This window comes from Loxodonta africana, chromosome 18, assembly GCF_030014295.1.
Source record: "Loxodonta africana isolate mLoxAfr1 chromosome 18, mLoxAfr1.hap2, whole genome shotgun sequence".
NCBI classification, from domain to species: domain Eukaryota; kingdom Metazoa; phylum Chordata; class Mammalia; order Proboscidea; family Elephantidae; genus Loxodonta; species Loxodonta africana.
In genome coordinates this window covers 16,638,071-16,662,686 of record NC_087359.1, presented here as the reverse complement: position 1 = coordinate 16,662,686, position 24,616 = coordinate 16,638,071, and the positions used below count along the sequence as shown (strand labels likewise).

The following is a 24,616-nucleotide window of genomic DNA, read 5'->3' as shown; positions in this document are numbered from 1 at the left end:
ATTTCAAGCTCACAACACTATCCACAAGCAAACAAGCCAAAATGTATATTTAACAGACACTCAAGAGGAGCTAATGTCTGTTTTCACTTTTAAAATTAATAAAAGCCAGAAAAGATAACTTCCTTTCATTTTTGCAACCCAAACTCTTAACTGTCACCACTGTGGCACATACAGAGCAGTCTACCCGAACCACCCACATGCTTCCTTTCAAGTTTTTCACGGCCCTTGCTGTGAACAAGGGATCGAGTCTACCTCACTGACAGGGAGGAACTTTCAGGTGTAGTTCCTTCACTTACATGACTTCACTTTCTATAACCTGCTCTCAAACAGGGCTTCTCAGCCTCAGCACTATGGACATTTTAAACTGGATAATTCTCTGCTGCATCTTAGGAGCCTGGTGGCACAGTGGTTAAGAGCTCAGCTGCTAACCAAGGGTTGGCAGTTCAAATCCAGCAGCCGCTCCTCAAAAACCCTATGGGGCAATTCTACTGCGTCCTATAAGGTTGCTACAAGTCGGAACTGACTCGACGGCAACAGGTTTGGTTTTTCTCTTAGGGTGTTGAGCAGCTTCTCTGCCCTCTATCCACCCCACAAGGTGCCAGTAGCACCCTCCCTCACCTCCCTAACACCTGCTGACAACCAAAAATGTCTCCAGACATTGCCAAATGTTCTCCCTGGCTGTCAAAATTGACCTCGGTTGAGAACTACTAGGCTAAAAGAATGGGTTAAAGGAAGATAAAATATAAAAATACATTATAGTTCATCTCTTTAAAAAAGGCAAAGGCTCCAATGGTGAATTAATCTCTTTCGGCCTTGCCATACATTCTAATACCTTAATCTTCACTACTAATGAATGAACTATGGAGACGTATTGTTTAACTAGCATATGAATATAAGGCACATTTCATTTGAAAGATACGATGACATATTCAAGAAGTAAGGTTTTTCAGAATTCTCTTAGCTAGGTCTATAAAGTGGGAGAAAGATGGGGCAGTCTGCTTCCGTAAAGATTACGGCCTCAGGAAACCTATGGGGCAGTTCTATTCTGTCCCATAGGGTTGCTATGAGTCAGAATTGACTCATTAGCAGTGGGAACTAAAGCTATTTCTGGCGGTCACCCTTCAGCCAAATAACAGATTGGCTTAGGACCCCTGGCAGCACAGTGATTAAGAGCTACTAACCAAAAGGTCGGCAGTTTGAGTCTACCAGCCGCTCCTTGGAAACCCTATGGGGCAGTTCTACTCTACCCTATAGGGTCGCTATGAGCGGGATCGGCTTGACGGCAATGAGTGTAACACCCAGGAGTAATGTGCTCCCTTAAACAATCGCCTATATGAGACCAAACTGTCAGCAGTGAACCAAAAGCAAAGACAAGAAGGCAAGGAAGGGAAGGGAAATTAGATCAATGGAAAAGAGCAAACAGAAGGGAAATAATGAGAATGCTGATACATTGTGATGATTGTAACCAGTGTCATGGAACAATCTGCATAAAAACTGTTCAACAGGAACCTAACTTGCTGTGTAAACTTTCACCTAAAACACAATATTTTTTTAAATAAAATAATGGAGAAAAATAAAAAATAGATAATACTAGTAATGGATTATAACCCTCTGAAAGAAGATTCTATGAATCCATACTGATATGAATGAATGAATGAATGAATGAAAGGGGTGAAGGGGAAACTTTCTTATACTAGAACATCAACCAATAAATAAAGAAGGAATGACGGAATCTGAAACATCCCCATTTCACAACAATCTAATAATCATTTCAGGCAAGAACTATCAAAAAGTACTAAGTTTGATGGGGAACAGGGCATTTACAGTCTCAACATTCTCCCCCATAAAAAAACCCCAATTCCTACCCATAGTGGCCCTATAATGTACTATTAATGAAAAAGAAGAGTAACCTGATGGTGAAGAAACCTGCCAGACACCACCTTTAACAAGGAATCCCAATCAACATCGCGTGCTTCCTGTGATATTCCTGCCAAAAATGCAGAGGCCGACTCTAATCACGAGGAACCAAACAAACACCAATTAAGGGCTGGTCTACAAAAGCACTGGCCTGTCTGTCCTCCTCAAAAGTAACAAGGTCGGAACAAAGACCTGAGGAGCCATCACTGACTACAGGAAACTAAAGAGAAATAACAACTAGATGTAAGGCTTACTTAATCTTGGATTGGATCCGCTCCATGTTGGATTGGATCCAGGACAAAGGATGAATCTAAGGAAGACTGGCAGATTAGATAATAATATGATAACAGTGTTTCCCAAGTCTGATAATTACACTGTGGTTAAGTAAGAGAGTGCCTTTGTTTCCAGGAAATTCATGCTGGAGTGTTTAGGGATAAAGGGACATCAAGTCTGCAGCTCACTCTCAAATGGTGTAGAAAAAAACAACACGTATATAGATGAGAACCATCAAGGAAATGTGGGACAAGTGTTCAACCAGGAACTCTCAGTGAAGGGTATGATGCAATTCTGTATTATTCTTTCAATCTTTCTCTAAGTCTGAAATTATTTCAAAATACTAAACTAAGTAAAGAAGTGTAGACTCTGTAGCCCAGCAGCCTCGTCCCAAACCCAGCTTTACGCTCCTGGCTGTGCATCTGTTCCCTTGCGGCAGAACGAGGCTAATAAAAGTACCTCCACGTAGGGTCGTGTGTGGACCAGATGTGATGACACACATGGAGTGCTCAGAACAGTTCCTGGCCCATGAGAAGGGCTCGACAGATGTTCATGACTATTAGAGCTTGCTTTTCACGGCCAAAGAGAAAAACACCTACATGTTCAACAAGGGACTGGTTACATAAGTTACTGTGCCTCCGTAAAGCTGTAAAAAAGACTGAGAAATCTTCACATACTGAAAGGAAGGAGCTACTGAATAAAAAGAGCACGGGGCAGGACAATGTGTATAATATGCTACCATCTGGGGGACAACGAGAGAAAAATCAATGTACTGGTGCTTATCTACACGTCGGCTGTGGATACACACAGGAAACCCACCACATAGAAGACCCAAGCAGCTAGGGGAAGAGAAGAGTTGGGGGAGAGGCTTCCCACCGTGGAAACTTTTATATTTTATGAGTTTTGAAATATGTGAATGTATTAGCTATTCAAAAACTTTAATTACAAAATCCTCAAAAAATAAATAAAATAATGATACCAAAACTTTACATAAAAAAAAAAAAAGAGTATATTGCTTATTTCTCCTGTATAAAAATCTCCAAGATTGAAGACAAAGTAAAAAAACAAAAAACTAGAATGGTGACACCTTGGACAGGAGCCTGTCTGAAAGGACCTGAGGTGTCACTGTTCTAATGGTTCTTCACCCTATCAATCTCTGTATGTTTTTCTTATTTCATTCTTTTATTTTTTATATATTTTTTTGTGCTTTAAGTGCAAGTTCACAAATCAAGTCAGTCTCTCACATAAAAACTTATATACACCTTGCTACACACTCCCAATTACTCTCCCCCTAATGAGACAGCCTGCTCTCTCCCTCCTCTCTCTCTTTTCGTGTCCCTTTCACCAGCTTCTAACCCCCTCCACCCTCTCATCTCCCCTCCAGGCAGGAGATGCCAACATAGTCTCAAGTGTCCACCTGATCCAAGAATCTCACTCCTCACCAGCATCCCTCTCCAACCCAATGTCCAGTCCAATCCATGTCTGAAGAGTTGGCTTTGGGAATGGTTCCTGTCCTGGGCCAACAGAAGGTCTGGGGGCCATGACCACCGGGGTCCTTCTAGTCTCAGTCAGACCATTAAGTCTGGTCTTTTTATGAGAATTTGGAGTCTGCATCCCACTGCTCTCCTGCTCCCTCAGGGGTTCTCTGTTGTGTTCCCTGGCAGGGCAGTCATCGGTTGTAGCCGGGCACCATCTAGTTCTTCTGGTCTCAGGATGACGTAGTCTCTGGTTCATGTAGCCCTTTCTGTCTCTTGGGGCTGTAATTACCTTGTGTCCTTGGTGTTCTTCATCCTTCTTTGATCCAGGTGGGTTGAGACCAATTGATGCATCTTAAATGGCTGCTTGCTAGCGTTTAAGACCCCAGACGCCACTCTTCAAAGTGGGATGCAGAATGTTTACTTAATAGATTTTGTTATGCCAATTGACTTAAATGTCCCCTGAAATCATGGTCCTCAAACCCCTGCCCCTGCTACACTGGCCTTCGAAGCATTCAGTTTATTCAGGAAACTTCTTTGCTTTTGATTTAGTCCAGTTTTGCTGACCTCCCCTGTATTGTGTGTTGTCATTCCCTTCACCTAAAGTAGTTCTTATCTACCAACTAATTAGTGAATGCCCCTCTCCCACCCTCCCTCCTCTCGTAACCACAAAAGAGAAGTTTTCATCTCAGTTCATCTCTGTATGTTTTTGAGGAATGGCAAATAGATACAGATTTTGAAAATAAATAACCTCCTTCCTCTAAAAAGCATAAAATATCTCCCAGTCCAGGGTGGCAGTTAACGCTGCTCAACAGTCCGTGAAGTAAAGAGCCTCCATGCTGCTGGATCAGTAACGGCAAGTGAGCTGGGTACAGCAAAACTCGCCAAAGCCATAACCTGTGTAAGGCGGAAACCTGTCAGAGAAGGAAACCCCAAGTATTTTCCAATAAAATGAGCAATAGAAAAGTGGTAAGACTGCACCCTGTCAAAGGTGGGAAACTTGTGAGACCTGGAAAAACAAGGCAGTCCCAGCGAGTTCCAGCTCTCACTGGTATCAGGAAAAAGGGACAGATTACTAAAATAAGTGCAAGAGTGACCTGATTGCCAAAACCTGACATCTGATCAATGGCTGCTCTCACCCATCTCAGCAAAGTGTAAAAGCTTAAGATTTCACATCATCACACATAAAACATTTTTTACTAATATGAAAATTATTTAATGCCCTCTGGGTGCTAAATGCCACCCAGATTAGCTCAACTGTCCTTACAAGGTCTCTGGGTGGTGCAAACGGTTTGCACTTAACTACTGGCATACAGGCTAGTGGTTCAAACCCTCCCAGTGGTGCTGTGGAAGAAAGGCCTGGCGACCTGCTTCCATAAAGATTACAGCCAAGAAAACCATATGCAGCAGTTCTACTCTGTAACGTACAAGGTTTCCATGAGTCGAAACTGACTCCATAGATATGGGTTAGATTTTTTTTTTTTGGTTTGATCTTTTATGTGGTCCCCAAATGTGTGTATTGCATGCAGTCTCCTCTTACAAAAGACGACATCAATGCAATACCACCCAATTATTTAAAATGGCCAGACAGCATACGTCCACATGGGCGCTGACTCCTAGCCACTCACACTGTTTAACGCTTTCTACTGTTTACAAATAAAACAAGGTCAGAGCTCATCTCACGCGGCAGCTCCAGGCCCGGGTGCACCGTGGCGTTCCTGACCATCGGCGGAGAGTGCCGTCCGTCGTCCATGTCCAGCTCTGTGCACTGGGCTTCTCCGTGGATGACAGCCAACCCCAGACGCAGTCTCTCAGCGTATGACTGGGCCCTAGGAGAAAGACCAGGGGAAACAGTGACATTTGTGGAGGAAAGGCCATTTCATCGCTTCAGTATCATAAAACGAAAACATCGTTCAACCTTTCAGGGGTACACAATGTGAGGCCAGGTCGGGATGGAAGCGCCCCAAGAGGAACAGGAGTTGGGGTCTGGGCTAGTGTCTAATTTTATTTCTATCCTTTGTCCACTATTCTCTCAGTCACCATCCGAAGAAAGAATTTTGCTTCCAGTGGGGTCTTGAAATATTGCCTGGTGCTGTATGATCCACTTGTATGAACTACCCAGAACAGGCAAACGCGTGGAGAGCAGAGTTCCTTAGCAGTGCCCAGGGCGGTGGGGAGGAGGAAGAGGGGGCTGGACTGAGGAGGGCCACTGAGCTTCTGTGAAGGGTGACAATAAAACCTAGAGACAGACAGCAGTGACGGTGCCCAACATGGGAACGTGATTAATGTCACTGAGCTGCACACGGAAAAAGGTTGAGATGGCAAAGGTTTTGTTATACATATTTTTTACCACAATAAAAAATAAAAAACAATCTCCTGGAAGATGCTCAGCGTCCTACTATCTTCCTTTTCCTGAGGGCTTTTGGGGAAGAACTTCCCTTTCTCCCGGAGGAAAATGCTGAGTGGTAGGGGAAGCAATCCCTGTTCAGAGACCAGAGAGCTGTGTGGAGAGGGCGGCAGCACGGGGGAGGCTGGGCCACGGAGCATCCACAGGCTCTCCACTCCCATACAGCCCGCTGTGACTCCAGAAGCTCCCAAGGGGGCTTTTATAAATGTCCAGCTTACTTACCTTTTTGCGGCATCGGGAGACTTAGCTACAATGACTGCATTTCTGTAATTTGGAATCTAGATTTGGAGGGAAAATAAGAAAATACCGAAAACATTATCAAAATAACATCTGGATGCTGGGACTACCTTCTTTCCTCTTCTAACGATTCAAACTAGCAATCAAATATGCAAGAATTTCGTTCACACGGTTTTACATTTTCCACATTTATCCATAAACATCATCGCAAAATGTACTGCTACACCAAGAAGATTAAAAAAATAATTCTTAAAACCTTCATTTTAGAAAACATAAGCAAATTGCTAACTGTATTTAAAAGGATATCAACTTTTCATGTCTTTCAAAAAAAAAAAAAAATCCTCCCTGACTCCCTGCTGGCCCTCTCTGGCTGCCTCAGGTATTAAGACTACAGGGAAAGAGCATTGGGTGTGCCTTTTGATATGGAAATCTGATACCAGAGGAAAACTAAATAGGCTCTCTTTTGAGGACAATGGGGTGTTTGCTGGTGGCTCCTCACTTCTTCCTGGATATATTGAAGCAGGAAAGGGGAGGCTCGGAGGTTGTCCACTGGAAAGCTGAAAAAGCCTTGTATTTCCTTTTGATGAAGGTCCATAGTGATAATGTGAGTTAAACCTGAAATTTTAAAACAAAAAATCACAAAGTTCACCCCTACAAGTCAAAGGCTACAGTGGACACAACGAGACGCCTAACTCTTGTTTCCTAACAGAAAGATGAAGGCGGGGGGTATTGTGATAAGCACAACTATTGATTTTATTTTTAACCTGAACAGAACTTACTGGACTAAAGAACATGAGAAGCCTAATGGCAAGGCGCCTGTAACCTTCTGTGTGTACGAAGAAAGAAAGCTGGGGACAGTGCTCCCTCTATTATTAATATTTAGTTTGGGCCTGGAAAGTGAGACAAGAATAAGTAGGTAAAAATAAAACTCTAAATATGGAATTAATAAATACCAAAGCAATAACTGATGTGAACAACAGCAGGGCCTCGATTAAAGAATCAAAGAAGAAACGTTAAAGGTCTGTGGGTAAGAGAGGAAAAAAAAAAAAAAACAAGAGAGCAAAGAATAAAAAGGTAATATGCGTATTGGAAAGAAAGAAATTCACAAGGTATTTGAAGAGCTTGGAACAATTTCTGCATGTGATAAGAGAATGAATAAAAAACTGTTCTTACAGAGAAATACTGAAGACGACTCTAAAAATCAACAGTGCCAAAAAAAAAGCACATATATAAAGGCATTGCAATTGGCCAAAGTGTCACTGCAAGACTTCCAGAACAAAGAGCCCGGATTACTTCATCTTTCCAAAAACATTATACTTTGTAGAGTGAATAGAATTCAAATACGTTTCTTTCTAAGGACTCAAATATATATTCATCTTTAAGAAACATCAGACAAAAACGTAATACTTGTAAAATGTTACTACATTTGATTTAAAGGCCAAGAAGTATACCACCGCTAGACAGGCCTGAGATAGAATAAAAGCAATGAAAACGAGCTGCTATACAGAAAGGTCATCCAAAGAAATGTCTAAGTTGACACAGAAGAAAAATTCAGTTTTAATACTGTGGAATCAAATAATCTAACTAAGACAAATACATACATCTGTACATCTAGATACAAAACTCAAAAATCCCATAAGAAAAGCAAGACCACTAGCAAAAATTCTGATACAAAGATGAAATGGAAAAGTGACAGAACAATGAAAATGTCGGCATTAAAGAGCGGAGAACACTGAAGCAGACCATGTCTCCTAAACAGTACGACAAAGAAAAAAATAAGACCTTATACCCAAGCTCTCATCTCTAAGAAAAAGTATATGCAAAAGAAACAAATAAAGAAAAAGTGAACAAGAGTTTAAAAAAAAAAAAACAGTCCCAAACTAAATACTAGAGGTATGAAGTCATCAAACCGGGGCGGGGTGGGGGGGGGGGGGTGCCAAGGTTGCTCTCTGTTCACTCACCCGCCTTCGCCAGCATAGACGCGAGGAGCTTGCACACGATGGACCCCCTCTTCCTCATCTTGCTCTGCTTGCTGTAGGGGAAATAAGGGATAACCCCAATAATATTCCTGGCACAGGCCGTCTTCAGCGCGTAAGCCATGATCAGTAACTCCATCACTGCGGTGTTCACATCTCTGAAACAGTTGAAATCTGTATCTTAGGATCCGTTTCATTCATTAACCCCTAGAAAGTAGCTCAACCTGAGCAATTTTAACAGGGGCTGCCAAGATGGGTGTTACAGGTATTTATTTGATCATCAGGCTGTCCCTATGAGAGCATCTCGTGAGCGCAGGGAAAAGCTTACTAACTCTTTTTAGCCATGTAAACTCCAGTTTTCTTCTGTGGCTGAGCAAATGCAACACTCAGAGCACAGCTAACCCACCACCACCTTTCCCAGCATCCCGTGCCTGGGTCTTCTATATCACTGATATGGTGGCTGCGGTAGGACATGAAGCATGTGTTGCCAGCGGGGGACCAGAGTTAGAGGAGAGAGGTAACTGACACCTGCAGACACCAAGCAGGGATTTTAGGGTCAGGTCTGGCGTGCACAGGCACCTTTCCTGTGAATGCCAAGGAAAACCCACCCAACCTCATACTTAGCTGCATCACCAGGAAGGATTTTTAGGGGAATGGGGAACACGAGGAGCCCTGGTGGCGCAGTGGTTAAGCGCATGGCTGCTAACTGAAAGGTCAGCAGTTTGAACCCGCCAGCTGTTCCGCAAGAGAAGATGCGGCAGTCTGCTTCCGGAAAGATTACAGCCTTGGAAACCCTATAGGACAGTTCTACTCTGTTCTACAGGGTCGTTATGAGTCCAAATTGACTTGAAGGCAATGGGTCTGGTTTAGTTTTTAATGATAAAAACACTTCGGGCTCAACTTCAAGATAACTAAGCCATTCCTTTTTGACTGCTGATAGGAATGAAAGGATAAACAAGGCAGACCCATCTTAGAGGCCAGAGCCCACCTTTGATCACTGTCATGGTAATTATTTGTCCCAAGAAAGAACACATTCGACTCATGTAAGAAGGCTTTTATGCCACAGAAGGAAGAGCATACCTGCCCGCACCGGATCATCTAAATAGATGCTGGTGGCCTCTGAAGGTTAAACTGGGAGCCTGCATAGTACTTAGAGGGCGTACGTAAATAACTCAGGAGTTCCCGTCATACTACAGCAAAAGTCCTCTGCCATTTATAGAGTGCTTGTTAGCTTTAGCTCTGGTACTGCACTGGTTAAGAGCTTGGCTGCTAACCAGTCAGCACTTCAAATCCACCAGCCCTCCTTGGAAACCCTATGGGGCAGCTCTACTTTGCCCTGTAGTGTCACTATGAGTCAGAAGCAACTTGATGGCAACGGGTTTGGTTTGGTTTGGTTTTTGGGCTTGTCAACTTTAGAAATAAAATGCAGGCATTTCTTTACCTTCCTTGTATGATGTTATAAAATAAAAGCTCTACTGGACTGGCTTCTTAAACCAGACCCCAATGCCAACAACATGTCTAGAGCTGAGGGTAATCTAATAGAGCCTAGAAGAGTAGCTGTCCCTAGTGGGTGTTTAGCTGGCTCTGTGATGGCATTTCTAATATACAACAACAGTATGTTACCATGAGGTTTAGGGTATACAAGGGAGACCCAGCTAGTAAGATATTAATGTAACAATCTAATCTGTCAAAAACCGCTCTAAAGCAAAGATATGAAGGTAAGGGGGCAGGGAAACTCGAGTACTGGAAACAGCATAACCGGAACAAATGAATGACAATAATGACACATGGTGAAAAACGTCACCGGTATCAAGAGGCAGTCCTTTGAACAGAACGAGGGGATACTGCATGGTTTAAAGTCAGGAAAGGTGTGCTTCAGGGTTGTATCTTTTCACCACACTTATTCAATCTGCAGGCTGAGCAAATAATCCGAGAAGCTGGACTATATGAAGAAGAACGGGGCACAGGATTGGAGGAAGACTCATTAACAACCTGCGTTATGCAGATGACACGACCTTGCTTGGTGTAAGTGAAGAGGACTTGAAGCACTTACTAATGATAATCAAAGGCTACACCCTTAAGTATGGATTATACCTCAACAAAAAGAAAACAAAAATCCTCCCAACTGGATCAATAAGCAACATCATGATAATGAAGAAAAGATTGGAGTTGTTAAGGATTTCATTTTACTTGGATCCGGAATCAACACCCATGGACAGCAGTCAAAAAAACCAAACGACATACTGCACTGGGCGAATCTGCTGCAAAAGACCTCTTTAAAGTGTTCAAAAAGCAAAGGTGTCACTTTGAGGACTGAGGCGTGCCTGACCCAAGCCAGGGCATTTTCAACCGCCTCATTTGCAAGCAAAAGCAAGACAATGAATAAGAAAGACCGCAGAAGAAATGACACCTTTGAATTATGGTGCTGGTGAAAAATACTGAATATACCATGGACTGCCAGAAGAACGAACAAATCTGTCTTGGAAGAAGTACAGCCAGAATGCTCCTTAGAAGCGAGGATGATGAGACTTCTTCTCACATATTTGGGACATGCTGTCAGGAGGGACCGGTCCCTGGAGAAGGACATCATGCTTGGTAGAGGGTCAGCGAACAAGAGGAAAATGAGATGCAATGACACAGTGGCTGCAACAATGGGCTCAAACATAACAACGATCATGAGGATGGCACAGGACCAGGCAGTGTTTCGTTGTGTTGTGCACAGGGCTGCTATGAGTCACAGAGGACTTGATGGCTACTGACAATACTGAATAATTTGTGTAGAAATTGTTAAATGGGAACCTAATTTGCTGTGTAAACTCTCACCTTAAGAACGGAATATTAAAGAAAAAAAAATTAATGTAATGAGATGAATAATTTCAGGGGAGCCTTGATTTAAGGATAACTTTCTTTTCGTTAATTACTAATTTCCCCCATGAGGTTTTATTTTCCACTTTTCCTCTTCCCGATAACCTAGGCCAAGGGGTTCAACATCCTCCAGCCCAAGGCTAAAGAAGGCGTCCCGTCCCCCACCCAACTGGGTCAGGAGAGGACAAAAGGGCCTTTGTCACACTGGCTTACCCATTCACTGACAGAGAGAGGACAAATTGGACACCAGGCAGTTACTTTGTGGTCTAGCAGAGTGAAAAGAAGCTGGCTGGCAGTCTCTGCTTTGTTTATCTGTTCCCTAAGAATGTTCCAACTGTATCCTGGCTGGTTCTCATGGTCCTTGTATCTAAACAGGACAATCTTAATGGTTTTCCCAACCGGCTGTTTTTCTTTTCCTCGAGATAATCATACCCTTACTTATTAAACTCAGCCCTTACTGCTTTATCATTTTGGATAGGTAAAAACGGGAGTCCCTGGATGGTGCAAACAGTTAATGAGCTCAGTTGCTAGTCAAAGGTTGGAGGTTCAAGTCTACCCAGAGGCACCTTGAAAGACAGGCCTGGAAATCTACTTTTGAAAAATCAGCCACTGAAAACCCCATGGAGCACAGTTCTACTCTGACACACAGGGGGTCTCCATGAGTTAGAACTGACTCGACGACATCTGGTGTGGTGTGTTTTTATTTACACTGCCCAGGACTGCAAAGATAGACCAACACCATAGCCAGAAGTAATGGGAACATGGTAATACGGTAGATTTACCATCTCCAACTCCGACAATCTGTAGCAAGTAAGTTATAAACTCTAACGAGTCTTAGTTTATATCAACATACTAGAGCTCATATATAAACATGAAATTGTCCTTCGGAAACTATTCTTAATCTCCACATTTATCTTACAGAGTTCCACTGCGCAGTATATTTGGAACCTCCTGAGAGCCACACATTTTACGAACCCAATAATTGCTTCACTCAGAGTGGCTTTTTGCCACTTCCACAACAAAACAATCCTCAAGGACCAAAACTTGACTGTTATTGGAGCGGTGAAAAGAAACATGACATAAGTTCTGAAGGCTGTTTCACAAGAGGAATTCCAAGGCAATTCTGAGCCACGCCAGCCCCATCCAAGTAGACGTGGTCCCTTGGGGAGACTGCTCCGAGGTGACACAGACTGTTCCAGCTCCGGGCTATTGGTTTAGAATCAGCTTTTTCACATCAGGTAACACTCCTCCCCCAAAGAATAAATCTGTGAGATACACTCCTTCATCGAGGTAACTATTTAGCAGATACTACTAAAAAACATTAATTCTCTGGGATCTTCAGTTAGTAGTATTTGGTGCTCAGGTGCTAACAGTATTAACAGGTCACTGTGGCAAACCCCACTTTTTTTTTGTATATATAATTTATTTTATTTTTGTTGTTGTTATTGAGAATATACACAGCAAAACATACACCAATTCAACAATTCCTATATGTACAATTCAGTGACATTGAACACGTTCTTCAAGTGGTACAACCATTCTCACCCTTCCTTTCCAAATTGTTCCTCCATTAACATAAAAGTACTGCCCCCCTAAGGTTCTTATCTAATCTTTCCAGCTGCTGTTGTCAGTTTGATCCCATATAGATAGATCTTAAAAGAGCACAATGCTCAAGGCAGACATTCTCTACTAGTTAAGCTAAACTATTGTTCGGTTCTAAGAAGACTTTAGGGGATATTTTTGGTTTAAGGTTTAAAGGTTATCTCAGAGCTACATAGTTTTAGGAGTTCATCCAGCTTCCATGACTCCCGAAAGTGTAGATTCCATGAGAATTTGAAATTCTGTTCTGCTTTTTCATTCTTTTGGTCAGAACTCTTCTATAGAATCTTGGATCAAAATGTTCAGTAATAGTAGTCAGGCATCATCTGGTTCTTTTGGTCTTGTGGTAAAGGAGGAAATTGTTAATGGAGGCAACTGGCCACACATTCTGTTTCTTCCTGTTAATCCTGACTCTCCTTCTTCCTTTGTTGCTCCTGCCACATAGAGACCAATTATGCCTTGGGTGTCCACTTAGAAGATTTTAAGACCCCAGGCACTACACAAGGAACTAGGAGGTAGAACAGAAGCACTGAACGTATTATTAAGCCGATAAACTGGATTGTTCCGTGAAACCAGGACAGGGTTTGGAATTTTAAGAAGTTGATAAATCCTTTTCTGCAAATAATTTCTACACATTTTTGAGGTAGGCGCTGTTGGTTGCCAGCCCAACAGTCATTTCCTCTGTCCTTCCCTGAAGGAAAAACTCTGGTATCATTAAAGACATTAAAGATCAGACAGTTGTGTGCCTGGGGAAGACAGGGAGCTTCAGTATTCTTTCCAGTGAATTGGTCAGGAATGGGCAAGGGGCATAATTCTGGGCAATGAGGTATCAGGGGACATCTGCTTGGTGGCTTCTGGGAAAGTTTTCCTCGTTCTTAGGAAAAGGACATGCCTTACACTTCTGATGGGAACACAAAACGGCACAAGCCCCTATGGAGGGGAATTTGGCAGTAACCAACAAAATTACCAGTACTTTTAACTTTTTTCTTTTTTTAGTAAAGCTTATTGAGATGTCATTTACATACAGTAAATTTCAACCTTTTTAGTGTACAATTCTATGAATCTTGACAAACATAGAGTTGTGTAACTACCACTATAATCAAGATATTGAACAGTTCCATCACCCGAGATATTTCCTCTTGCTGCCCCTTTGTAGTCAACCATCTCACCTCAGCCCCTGGAAAACACTGACCTGTACTCTGTCCCTATAGCTTTGATTTTTTTTTTTTAATAGTTTTTACTGTGCTTTAAGTGAAAGTTTACAAATCAAGTCAGTCTCTCACACAAAAACCCATATACACCTTGCTACACACTCCCAATTACTCTCCCCCTAATGAGACAGCCTGCTCTCTCCCTCCACTCTCTCTTTTCGTGTCCTTTTCACCCGCTTCTAACCCCCTCCACCCTGTCATCTCCTCTCCAGGCAGGAGATGCAAACATAGTCTCAAGTGTTCACCTGATCCAAGAAGCTCACTCCTCACCAGTATCCCTCTCCAACCCATTGTCCAGTCCAATCCATGTCTGAAGAGTTGGTTTCGGGAATGGTTCCTGTCCTGGGCCAACAGAAGGTCTCGGGGACATGACCACCGGGGTCCTTCCAGTCTCAGTCACACCATTAAGTCTAGTCTTACGAGAATTTGGGGTCTGCATCCCACTGCTCTCCTGCTCCCTCAGGGGTTCTCTGTTGTGTTCCCTGTCAGGGCAGTCATCAGTTGTAGCCGGGCACCATCTAGTTCTTCTGGTCTCAGGACTCAGGATGATGTAGTCTCTGGTTCATGTGGCCCTTTCTGTCTCTTGGGCTCGTAATTACCTTGTGTCCTTGGTGTTTTTCATTCTCCTTTGATCCAGGTGGGTTGAGACCAATTGATGTATCTTAGATGGCCGCTTGGTAGTGTTTAAGACTCCAGACGCCACTCTTCAAAGTGGGATGCAGAATGTTTTGTTAATAGATTTTATTATGCCAATTGACTTAGATGTCCCCTGAAACCATGGTCCCCAAACCCCTGCCCCTGCTACACTGGCCTTCGAAGCATTCAGTTTATTCAGGAAACTTCTTTGTTTTTGGTTTAGTCCAATTGTGCTAACCTCTCCTGTACTGTGTGCTGTCTTTCCCTTCACCTAAAGTAGTTCTTATCTACCATCTGATTAGTGAATACCCCTCTCCCACCCTCCCCCGTCTCGTAACCACAAAAGAATGTTTTCTTCTCAGTTTAAACTATTTCTCAAGTTCTTATAATAGCGGTCTTATACAATATTTGTCCTTTTGCCACTGACTAATTTCACTCAACATAAGGCCTTCCAGGTTCCTCCATGTTATGAAATGTTTCACAGATTCCTCACTGTTCTTTATCGATGCATAGTATTCCACTGTGTGAATATACCATAATTTATTTATCCATTCATTCGTTGATGGGCACCTTGGTTGCTTCCATGTTTTTGCTATTGTAAACAGTGCTGCAATAAACATGGATGTGCATATATCTGTTCCTGTAAAGGCTCTTATTTCTCTAGGATATATTCCAAGGAGTGGGATTGCTGGATCGTATGGTAGTTCTATTTCTAGCTTTTTAAGGAAGCACCAAATCGATTTCCAAAGTGGTTGTACCATTTGACATTCCCACCAGCAGTGTAGAAGTGTTCCAATCTCTCCACAGCCTCTCCAACATTTATTGTGTTTTTTGGATTAATGCCAGCCTTGTTGGAGTGAGATGAAATCTCATCGTAGTTTTGATCTGCATTTCTCTAATGGCTAATGACCGTGAACGTTTCCTCATATATCTGTTAGCTATCTGAATGTCTTCTTTAGTGAAGTGTCTATTCATATCTTTTGCCTATTTTTTAATTGAAACCCCACTTTTTTAAGCCATGTGCATTATCACATATATGTACATGTATATGTACATGTATACATATACACATATTTGATACACATCCTCCTTTTCTTTTCTCCAAATGCTTTTCTCCTTCCATCCCCAATATCCCAAGAGATATGGGAATTGCCAGGGGAAGGTATTTTTGCTTTGATACCGCACCAAACTAAACCACGGGAAGAGAACCGCGGCTACCCCGTGGTCTCACCCTACTACAGACAAGGGAACTTCACCACCTTCAGGATGGGGCTCTGGTTTCCCAAAGCCCCACCTACACCTATGCTCCTTCTTCAAAGGTAAGTTATGCGTGTAAAGTTACTGTTATGGATTTACTGTCCGTCTTACCTCAGTGGACAGCTCTTCCTTCAATTCTCTAACACCCTAAGTATGGGGAAAAATCGGCAAATGTTTCCCAATTCGCCATTGTTGTTGTTAGGTGCCGTTGGGTTGGTTCCGACTCATAGCGACCCTACACACAACAGAACGAAACACTGTCTGGTCCTGTGCCATCCTTAACAGTCATTATGCTTGAGCTCGCTGCCACAGCCACTGTATCAATCCACCTCGTTGGGGGTCTTCCTCTTTTCTGCTGACCCTGTACTCTGCCAAGCATTATGTCCTTCTCCAGGGACTGATCCCTCCTGACAACATGTCCAAAGTACGTAAGACGGAGTCTCGCCATCCTTACCTATAAGGAGCATTCTGTCCACACTTCTTCCAAGACAGATTTGTTCATTCTTTTGGCAGTCCATGGTATAGTCAATATTTTTTGCCAATACCACAATTCAAAGGCGTCAACTGCTCTTCGGTCTTCCTTATTCATTGTCCAGCTTTCACATGCATATGATGTGATTGAAAATACCATGGCTTGGGTCAGGCACACCTTAGTCTTGAGGGTGACATCTTTGGTTTTCAACCCTTTGAAGAGGTCCTTTGCAGCAGATTTGCCCAATGCAATGCATCTTTTGATTTCTTGACTGCTGCTTCCATGGCTGTTGATTGTGGATCCAACTAAAAGGAAATCCTTGACAACTTCAATCTTTTCTCCGTTTATCATGATGTTGCTCATTGGTCCAGTTGTGACGGTTTTTGTTTTCTTTATGTTGATCTTTATTAGTAAGTGCTTCAAGTCCTCTTCACTTTCAGCAAGCAAGGTTGTGTCATCGGCATAACGCAGGTTGTTAACGAGTCTTCCTCCAATCCTGATGCCCTGTTCTTCTTCATATAGTCCAGCTTCTCATATTATTTGTTCAGCACACAGATTAAACAGGTATTGTGAAAGGATACAACCCTGATACACACCTTTCCTGACTTTAAACCAATCAGTATCCCCTTGTTCTGTCCGAACAACTGCCTCTTGATCTATGTAAAGGTTCCTCATGAGCACGATTAAGTGTTCTGGAATTCCCATTCTTCGCAATGTTACCCATAGTTTGTTATGATCCACACAGTCGAATGCCTTTGCATAGTCAATAAAACACAGGTAAACATCCTTCTGGTATTCTCTGCTTTCAGCCAGAATCCATCTGACAGCAGGAACGACATCCCTGGTTCCACATCCTCTTCTGAAACCGGCCTGAATTTCTGGCAGTTCCCTGTCGATATACTGCTGCAGCCGTTTTTGAATGATCTTCAGCAAAACTTTGCTTGTGTAGTTTTTTATGATATTAATGATATTGTTCGGTAATTTCCACATTCAGTTGGATCACCTTTCTTGGGAATAGGCATAAATATGGATCTCTTCCAGTCAGTTGGCCAGGAAGCTGTCTTCCACATTTCTTGGCATAGACGAGTGAGCACCTCCTGTGCTGCATCTGTTTCTTGAAACATCTCGATATTCCATCAATTCCTGGAGGCTTATTTTTCGCCAATGCCTTCAGAGCAGCTTGGACTTCTTCCTTCAGTACCATCGGTTCCTGATCATATGCCACCTCTTGAAATGGTTGAATATCGACTAATTCTTCTTGGTATAATGACTCTGTGTATTTCTTCCATCTTCTTTTGATGCTTCCTGCGTCGTTTAGTATTTTCCCCATGGAATCCTTCACTATTGCAACTCAAGGCTTGAATTTTTTCTTCAGTTCTTTCAGTTTGAGAAATGCCAAGCGCGTTCTTCCCTTTTGGTTTTCCATCTCCAGCTCACTGCACGTCATTACAATACTTCACTTTGTCTTCTCGAGAGGCCCCTTGAAATCTTCTGTTCAGTTCTTTTACTTCATCAATTCTTCCTTTTGCTTTAGCTGCTCGACGCTCAAGAGCCAAGTTTCAGAGTCTCCTCTGACATCCATCTTGGTCTTTTCTTTCTTTCCAGTGAACTCTTGCTTTCTGCATGGATGATGTCATTCCACAACTCGTCTGGTCTTTGGTCACCAGTGTTCAATGCGTCAAATCTATTCTTCAGATGGTCTCTAAATTCAGATGGGATACATTCAAGGTCATATTTTGGCTCTCGTGGACTTGCTCTGATTTTCTTCAGTTTCAGCTTGAACTTCCATATGAGCAATAGATGGTCTGTTCCACAGTCGGCCCCTAGCCTTTGTTCTGACTGATGATATTGAGCTTTTCCATCGTCTCTTTCCACAGATGTAGTCAATTTGATTTCTGTGTGTTCTACCTGGCAAGGTCCATGTGTATAGCTGCCGTTTATGTTGGTGAAAGAAGGTATTTGCAATAAAGAAGTCGTTGGTCTTGCAAAATTCTATCATTCCATCTCCAGCATTGTTTCTATCACCAAGGCCACAGCTTCCAACTACTGATCTTTCTTCTTTGTTTCCAACTTTCGCATTCCAATTGCCAGTAATTATCAATGCATCTTGATTGTACATTCGATCAATTTCAGACTGCAGCGGCTGATAAAAATCTTCTATTTCTTCACCTTTGGCCCTAGTGTTTGGTGCGTAAATTTGAATAACAGTCGTATTAACTGGTCTTCCTTGTAGGTGTATGGATATTATCCTATTACTGACAGCGTTGTACTTCAGGATAGATCTTGAAACATTCTTTTTGACAATGAGTGCAACACCATTCCTCTTCGAGCTGTCATTCCCAGGATAGCAGACTATATAATTTTCTGATTCAAAATGGCCAATACCCGTCCATTCCAGCTCACTAATGTCTAGGATATTGATGTTTATGCGTTCCATTTCATTTTTGACAATTTCCAATTTTCGTACATTCCAGGTTCTGATTATTAATGGATGTTTGCAGCTGTTTCTTCTCATTTTGAGTCGTGCCACATCAGCGAATGAAGGTCCAGAAAGCTTCACTCCATCCACGTCATTAAGGTCGACTCCACTTTGAGGAGGCAGCTCTTCCCTAGTCATCTTTTGAGTGCCTTCCAACCTGGGGTCTCACCTTCCAGCACTATATCAGACAGTGTTCTGCTGCTATTCATAACGTTTTTACGTGTATGTCAATTCGCCATTAACCAGCACATTTTCCTCTGCTAGTTTGGTTCCTTCATTTGTAAATTCCGGCTTCTCTGTAGATTGCGACTGTGTGCATTACTCACACTGAGTATTCTTGGGTAGAGCCCTGGTGACACAGTGGCGAAACACTTGGCTGCTAACAGAAGTCAGCAGTTTAAACTCACCAGCTACGTCATGGGAGGAAGATGTGGCAGTTTGCTTCCACAAAGATTACATACAGCCTAGGAAACCCTATGGGGTAGTTCTACTCTGTTCTACAGGGCCACCATGAGTTGGAATTGACTTGACAGCAATGGGTTTGGTTTGGCTTTTGGTTTATTCCTGTTACCAAGAGACATAAAAACCAAGAATCATACATACAGTACAAAGTCTTACCTACCACAAAGGAGACTGACAACACATCATTTCTTTGCTTGACTTGTTTGTCACGACTGCGGACCTGGAAAGGATCCTAAGAGGGCGAAGTGTTAACAATACCCATTATTTTGCCAGGCCAGCAGGTTGTGAATGTTGACTGTTTTATGACATGTTAAGGCAAGTGTGAACTAAAAACAGGAATCTCTAAATAGAAGCCTCAAAGGTCTTTTCAATTTCAGGTGAGGTCCGGGAGGGAAGGAGGTAACACCATCATCAAGTAGAGATGCACTGAGCTCAAAGGGCAGCAGAGGGGAATCACAATTATTTTGTGAAGATGAAGAAATGATAGAAATGTATCATAGTTGTATTTGTTGTGTTGCTATTGCCAGGTGCTGTCAATTCCAACTCAGTGACAGTGTGTGACAGAACAGAACTGCCCCATCGGGTTTTCTAGGCTGTAATCTTCATGGGAGCAGACGGCCAGATCCAAGTACTCGTTAACAAAAATTCATCAAGCGCCAACTACAGGCCAGACACTATTCTGGGCGCTGGAGGCCTAGCAGTGAACAAAGAAAGTCCCTACCCTCTTAGAACTTATACTCTAACGGGGGCATGGAAGAGAAATTACGGGTATGGCTGTCCTTCTACCCTACAGTCACAAACACACACATACACGTGCACATTCAAAATGTAGACATCAAGGATTTTATGATTAAAGAACAAAGATGGGAACCAGAAGGTAAGAATTTTTCAAAAGACTATCACTGAGTGGTAAAGAGCTGGGGAAAAGGTTGCCCTTTCCCTCAGTCACATGAAAAACGAACACTGAATGCCTGGAGCAGTAGGAAAACTAAAAAACAACCCGTCGTCGTCCAGTCGATTCTGACTCATAGCACCCCTATAGGACAGAATAGAACTGCTCCCATAGAATTTCCAAGGAGTACCTGGTAGATTCAAACTGCTGACCTTTTGGTTAGCAGTGGTAGCACTTAACCACTATGCCACCAGGATATAGCTTAGTAGTGAAAGCAGGGCCCTGGGAGTCGGGAACAACTGGGTTTGAGTCCAGCTACTCCTCCCAGCAGCTGTGTGACCCTGGGCAAGTTACTGCACACCTGAGTTCCTGATTCAGTCTGTCAGGCTGTGGTGAGGTAATCCATCTGAAGCATGAGAACAGTACCTGGCACATATCAGCCACTCTAACGTCAGCTATTTCTATTGGTATGTCTCTTCCCTACTTCCTAAAACCAAAATAAAAGCAAAGGAAAAAAATACTTGACAGCCTCAGGAAAATGTGCTATTAAAAACATTTGGTCTTACACAACTGGTCTCTATTCACCTGAACGGCAGAGGAAGGAAGAGACCCAAGAGTCAGAGAAGGATGTGGACTGCAGGGTTAACTGCCTCCATGAACTACTGCTACCTCCTATGCCATGAAACAAGAAGAAATGGACAGCGCCCGGCTATCACTATTGAACATTTTGATCAAGGACTCAACAGATGGACCCTGACCAAATGGAAAAAAATTGGGGAACAGAACTTTAAATTGATATGGAAAAAAGACTTACTGGATCCAATGAGTCTCAGGAAACCTCCAAATCTACTGCCCAGAAATAATCTTTAAACCTTGAACCAAAACTATCCTATGAAGCCATTGTTAAACTAAACAGTTTAGCTCAAATAATAAAGAAAGTCTGCCCTGAACAACATGCTCTACGAAGAATGACCTGTGTGAGTTCACTCTGACAACAGTTAACCTACAGCACAGATGAGAACCTCAAGGGGCAGAGTCTAAAAGTGATGTAACAAAACAGGGAGAGACAGTGAGAAAGGTGACATGATGAAGTATGTAATCAATGTCACTGAGCTGTACATGTAGAATCGATCTATGCTGGGTTGTGTATATTGGCACAAAAAACAAATACAAGGAAACAAAACACTTTTGGTCTTGTGAGAATGGCCGCACAACCTGAAGAATATAATCCATGTCGCTGAATCGTACGTGGAGAAACTGCTGAGAAGACGTATGTTTTGTCAAGCATTTTTCACCACTATTAAAAATTCTTTGGTCTTACTAGGTGTAATGGATTGAACTGTATCCCCCAAAATATGTGTCAACTCAAGTTAGGCCATGTGTGGTTGTCCTCCATTTTGTGATTTTCCTGTGCATTATAAATCATAATCTCTGCCTGCGGTTAAAAGGATTAGGGTGGGACTATAACACCACCCTTACTCAGGTCACCTCCCTGATCCAATGTAAAGGGAGTTTCCCTGGGGTGTGGCCTGTACCACCTTTTATCTCTCAAGAGATAAAAGGAAAGGGAAGCAAGCAGAGAGTTGGGGACCTCATACCACCAAGAAAGCAGCACACCTGGCACAGAGTGCATCCTCTGGACCTGGGGTTCCTGTGACCGAGAAGCTCCTTGACCAAGGGAAGATTGAGGACAAGGACCTTCCTCCAGAACCGACAGGGAGAGAAAGCCTTCCCCTGGAGCTGAGGCCCTGAATTTGGACTTTTAGCCTACTCTACCGTGAGGAAACACATTTCTCTTTGTTAAAGCAGCACTAGATGACTAAGACACTAGGGTCGCTCCTGTGATTAATAAACAGGAAACTGATCTAAAAAGATTACACTTTCATGAGGCATTAAAGGCATAGCTATCCCAATTCACCACATGTTAGTGGTCTACAGAAGGCAGACTGCAGAGCAGCCACCCTCCTGCTGGTGGCTCAGAGCCTCCTCTGTGACCACTATCATTTATGCTGTGCTGCCTACCTCACCCAAGGGGGTCAGAATCTCTTAGTTCCTCCCGATTCGCAGTGGTCTCTAAATACATGTCACAGAACAAAGGGCCCAGGACCACAGAGGCTCATAGGCTGGCACAAGACCCACCCACAGCTGATCATGCACTGACCAAGTTAATTCTTTTCCTGGAGAAGAGCCTGCCACCAAAGCTCAAAGTCCAGGTTAAGGTGGGGAGCAATGAAGCCGTGTTGACAGGATTCCTTAAAGATCAGCACTTCTTCACAAGACACACATTCTTTTGTTTTCTCAGAGGTGAGCCAAACCAAACCCACTGCCTAGAGTGGATTCCAACTCATAGTGACCTATAGTACAGAGTAGAACTGCTCCATAGGGTTTCCAAGGAGTGGCTAATGGATTCAAACTGCCAACCTTTTGGTTAGCAGCCAAACTCTTAATCACTGTGACACCAGGAACTTTTATTAGCCACTACTGCCTTCTAGACTTAGGCCTCCCGTGTGGCTGCCAAGGCTGAGATTCACTCTTCTCTACTCCTCGATAAACTCCTAGAGGGCTCTTAGTCTAAGGTGGCCCCACCAAGGCCCTAGGCCCACATGCAGCTCTTTCCTGTGTTCCTACATTCACAACACCTGTGTCAGCACAAGACTAGGAATTGCCTGACGGGGAACAGCTGAATACATTTTGACACATCCATACAGGCTACTATAAAGCTGCAAAAGGTTAAGATGAGAACTCAGCTTTGCTCTTGTGATATTCCTGTCAAAAATGTCTAACCTGAATCTCATCATGATGAAATATCTGACAAACCCAATGTGAGGGACACTAGACAAAACACCGTTGTCAAAGTCAAGGAGGCTGAGGAAGACTGAAGAGACCTGAAACTAAAGGCAACCTGTGATTCTGAACTGGGTCCTTCTGCTATGAGAACATTACTGGGGCAACCAGCAAAACTTGAGTGGGGCCTCAGGGCCAGATGCAGTCGTGAACCGTTAAAGTCCTCACTCTGACTGCTCTGTTAGGGTTATGTGAGGGAAACTCTTTGCTTGGAGGAACTGCACACTTATTTCGGGGCGGGGGGGGCCACCAGGTTTGCCACTTACTCTGAATAACCTCTAAGTTTGTGATTGTTTCAAAATAAGTATTTCTTTTTTAAAAAACGAGGTAGGTCTTTATGTACTGATATAGTATTTTTATTCTTTAAAAGTTCACCAGTGTGAACTGTAAACTCCTTTTGTCGCTATGACTCAATCAACTCAACAGCAACGGGTTTGGTTTTTTTTTTTTTTTTAAATGTAAAACTGAAGGAAAATATGTAATCACTTGCTTAAATATGCATGAAGTCTCTGGAAGAATCCCTGAGACTGGTACCACTGGCTGCCTTGGGTAGGGAAGTTGGGTACCTGGGAACAGAGATCAGAGGGAGGCTTCCTTACATGCCCTCTGGAAATGTGAACATGTGGATGTTTATTGTATAAACAAAATTTAAAAAATTAAAAAGATCTGTGCTTTGGGTTTTTTCTTAATATTTTATTATGATTCTGGAGAAAATTTACATAGCAAATTAGGTTCTCATTTAACGATTTCTATACATTATTCAAGGACTCCTGGTGGCGCAGTGGTTAAGAGCTACGTCTGCTAACCAAAAGGCTGGCAGTTCAAATCCACCAGGCGCTCCCTGGAAACCCTATAGAGCAGTTCTACTCTGTCCTATAGGGTCACTATGAGTCGGAATTAACTCGATGGCAACAGGTTTGTTTTTTTTTTTGTTTAAACATATATTACTCAGTTACTTCGGTTACACTTTTCACAATGTGTCAGCTTTCTCATTTTCATTCTGACTGTTCTGTTTCCATTAATCTAGCTTCCCTGTCCTCCCTTGGAAACCCTGGTGGCGTAGTGGTTAAGAGCTATGGCTGCTAACCAAAAAGTCAGCAGTTCAAATCCACCAGGCGCTCCTTGGAAACTCTGTGGGGCAGTTCTACTCTGTCCTATACAGTTGCTATGAGTTGGAATCAACTTGACGGCAGTGGGTTTTGGTTTTGTTTTTTTGTTGTGTCCCCCCCACCCCCATACCTTTTCGTCTTTGGTCTAGGGTAAATGTTGACCATCTGGTCTCATTCAGATAATTGTTTAGAGGAGCAAAGTACTCACAGGTGATATTATTTATTGTATGAGTCACTCTCTCTTTGGCTGACAGATGACCACTGGAATGGTTTGAGTTCCAAGTTTAAAGTGTATCTCAGGGCAATAATTTTGGTGGTTCCTCTAGCTTCTACCAGTCTAGTAACTGTGCTTTGGTGTTGAGGATCCCTTGAACTATGGCGCCTACACTTGTACACACATATAAAAATATGGAGGAATAAATAGCTATTTAAACTGGTTCTCTCAGAAGAATGGGAGCTGAGGAGAAGTTTTCATTTTCTGACACACAATTCTATTATGCCTGAA

The 24,616-nt window shown here is 42.8% G+C and overlaps 1 protein-coding gene across 1 annotated transcript in view; it reads right to left on the bottom strand.

Annotated features, from left to right (window-relative positions):
• The window catches only part of PRPSAP1 (phosphoribosyl pyrophosphate synthetase associated protein 1), a 40,042-nt gene that overhangs the window by 4,722 nt on the left and 10,704 nt on the right, over positions 1-24,616 (bottom strand). The window contains exons 4-7 of the mRNA XM_064270708.1: positions 8,271-8,443; positions 6,809-6,924; positions 6,295-6,350; positions 5,349-5,494 (exon numbers count right to left, since the gene is read on the bottom strand). Of these exons, the coding sequence (XP_064126778.1) occupies positions 5,349-5,494; positions 6,295-6,350; positions 6,809-6,924; positions 8,271-8,443 (491 nt within the window). The remainder of the gene's footprint in view (positions 1-5,348; positions 5,495-6,294; positions 6,351-6,808; positions 6,925-8,270; positions 8,444-24,616) is intronic.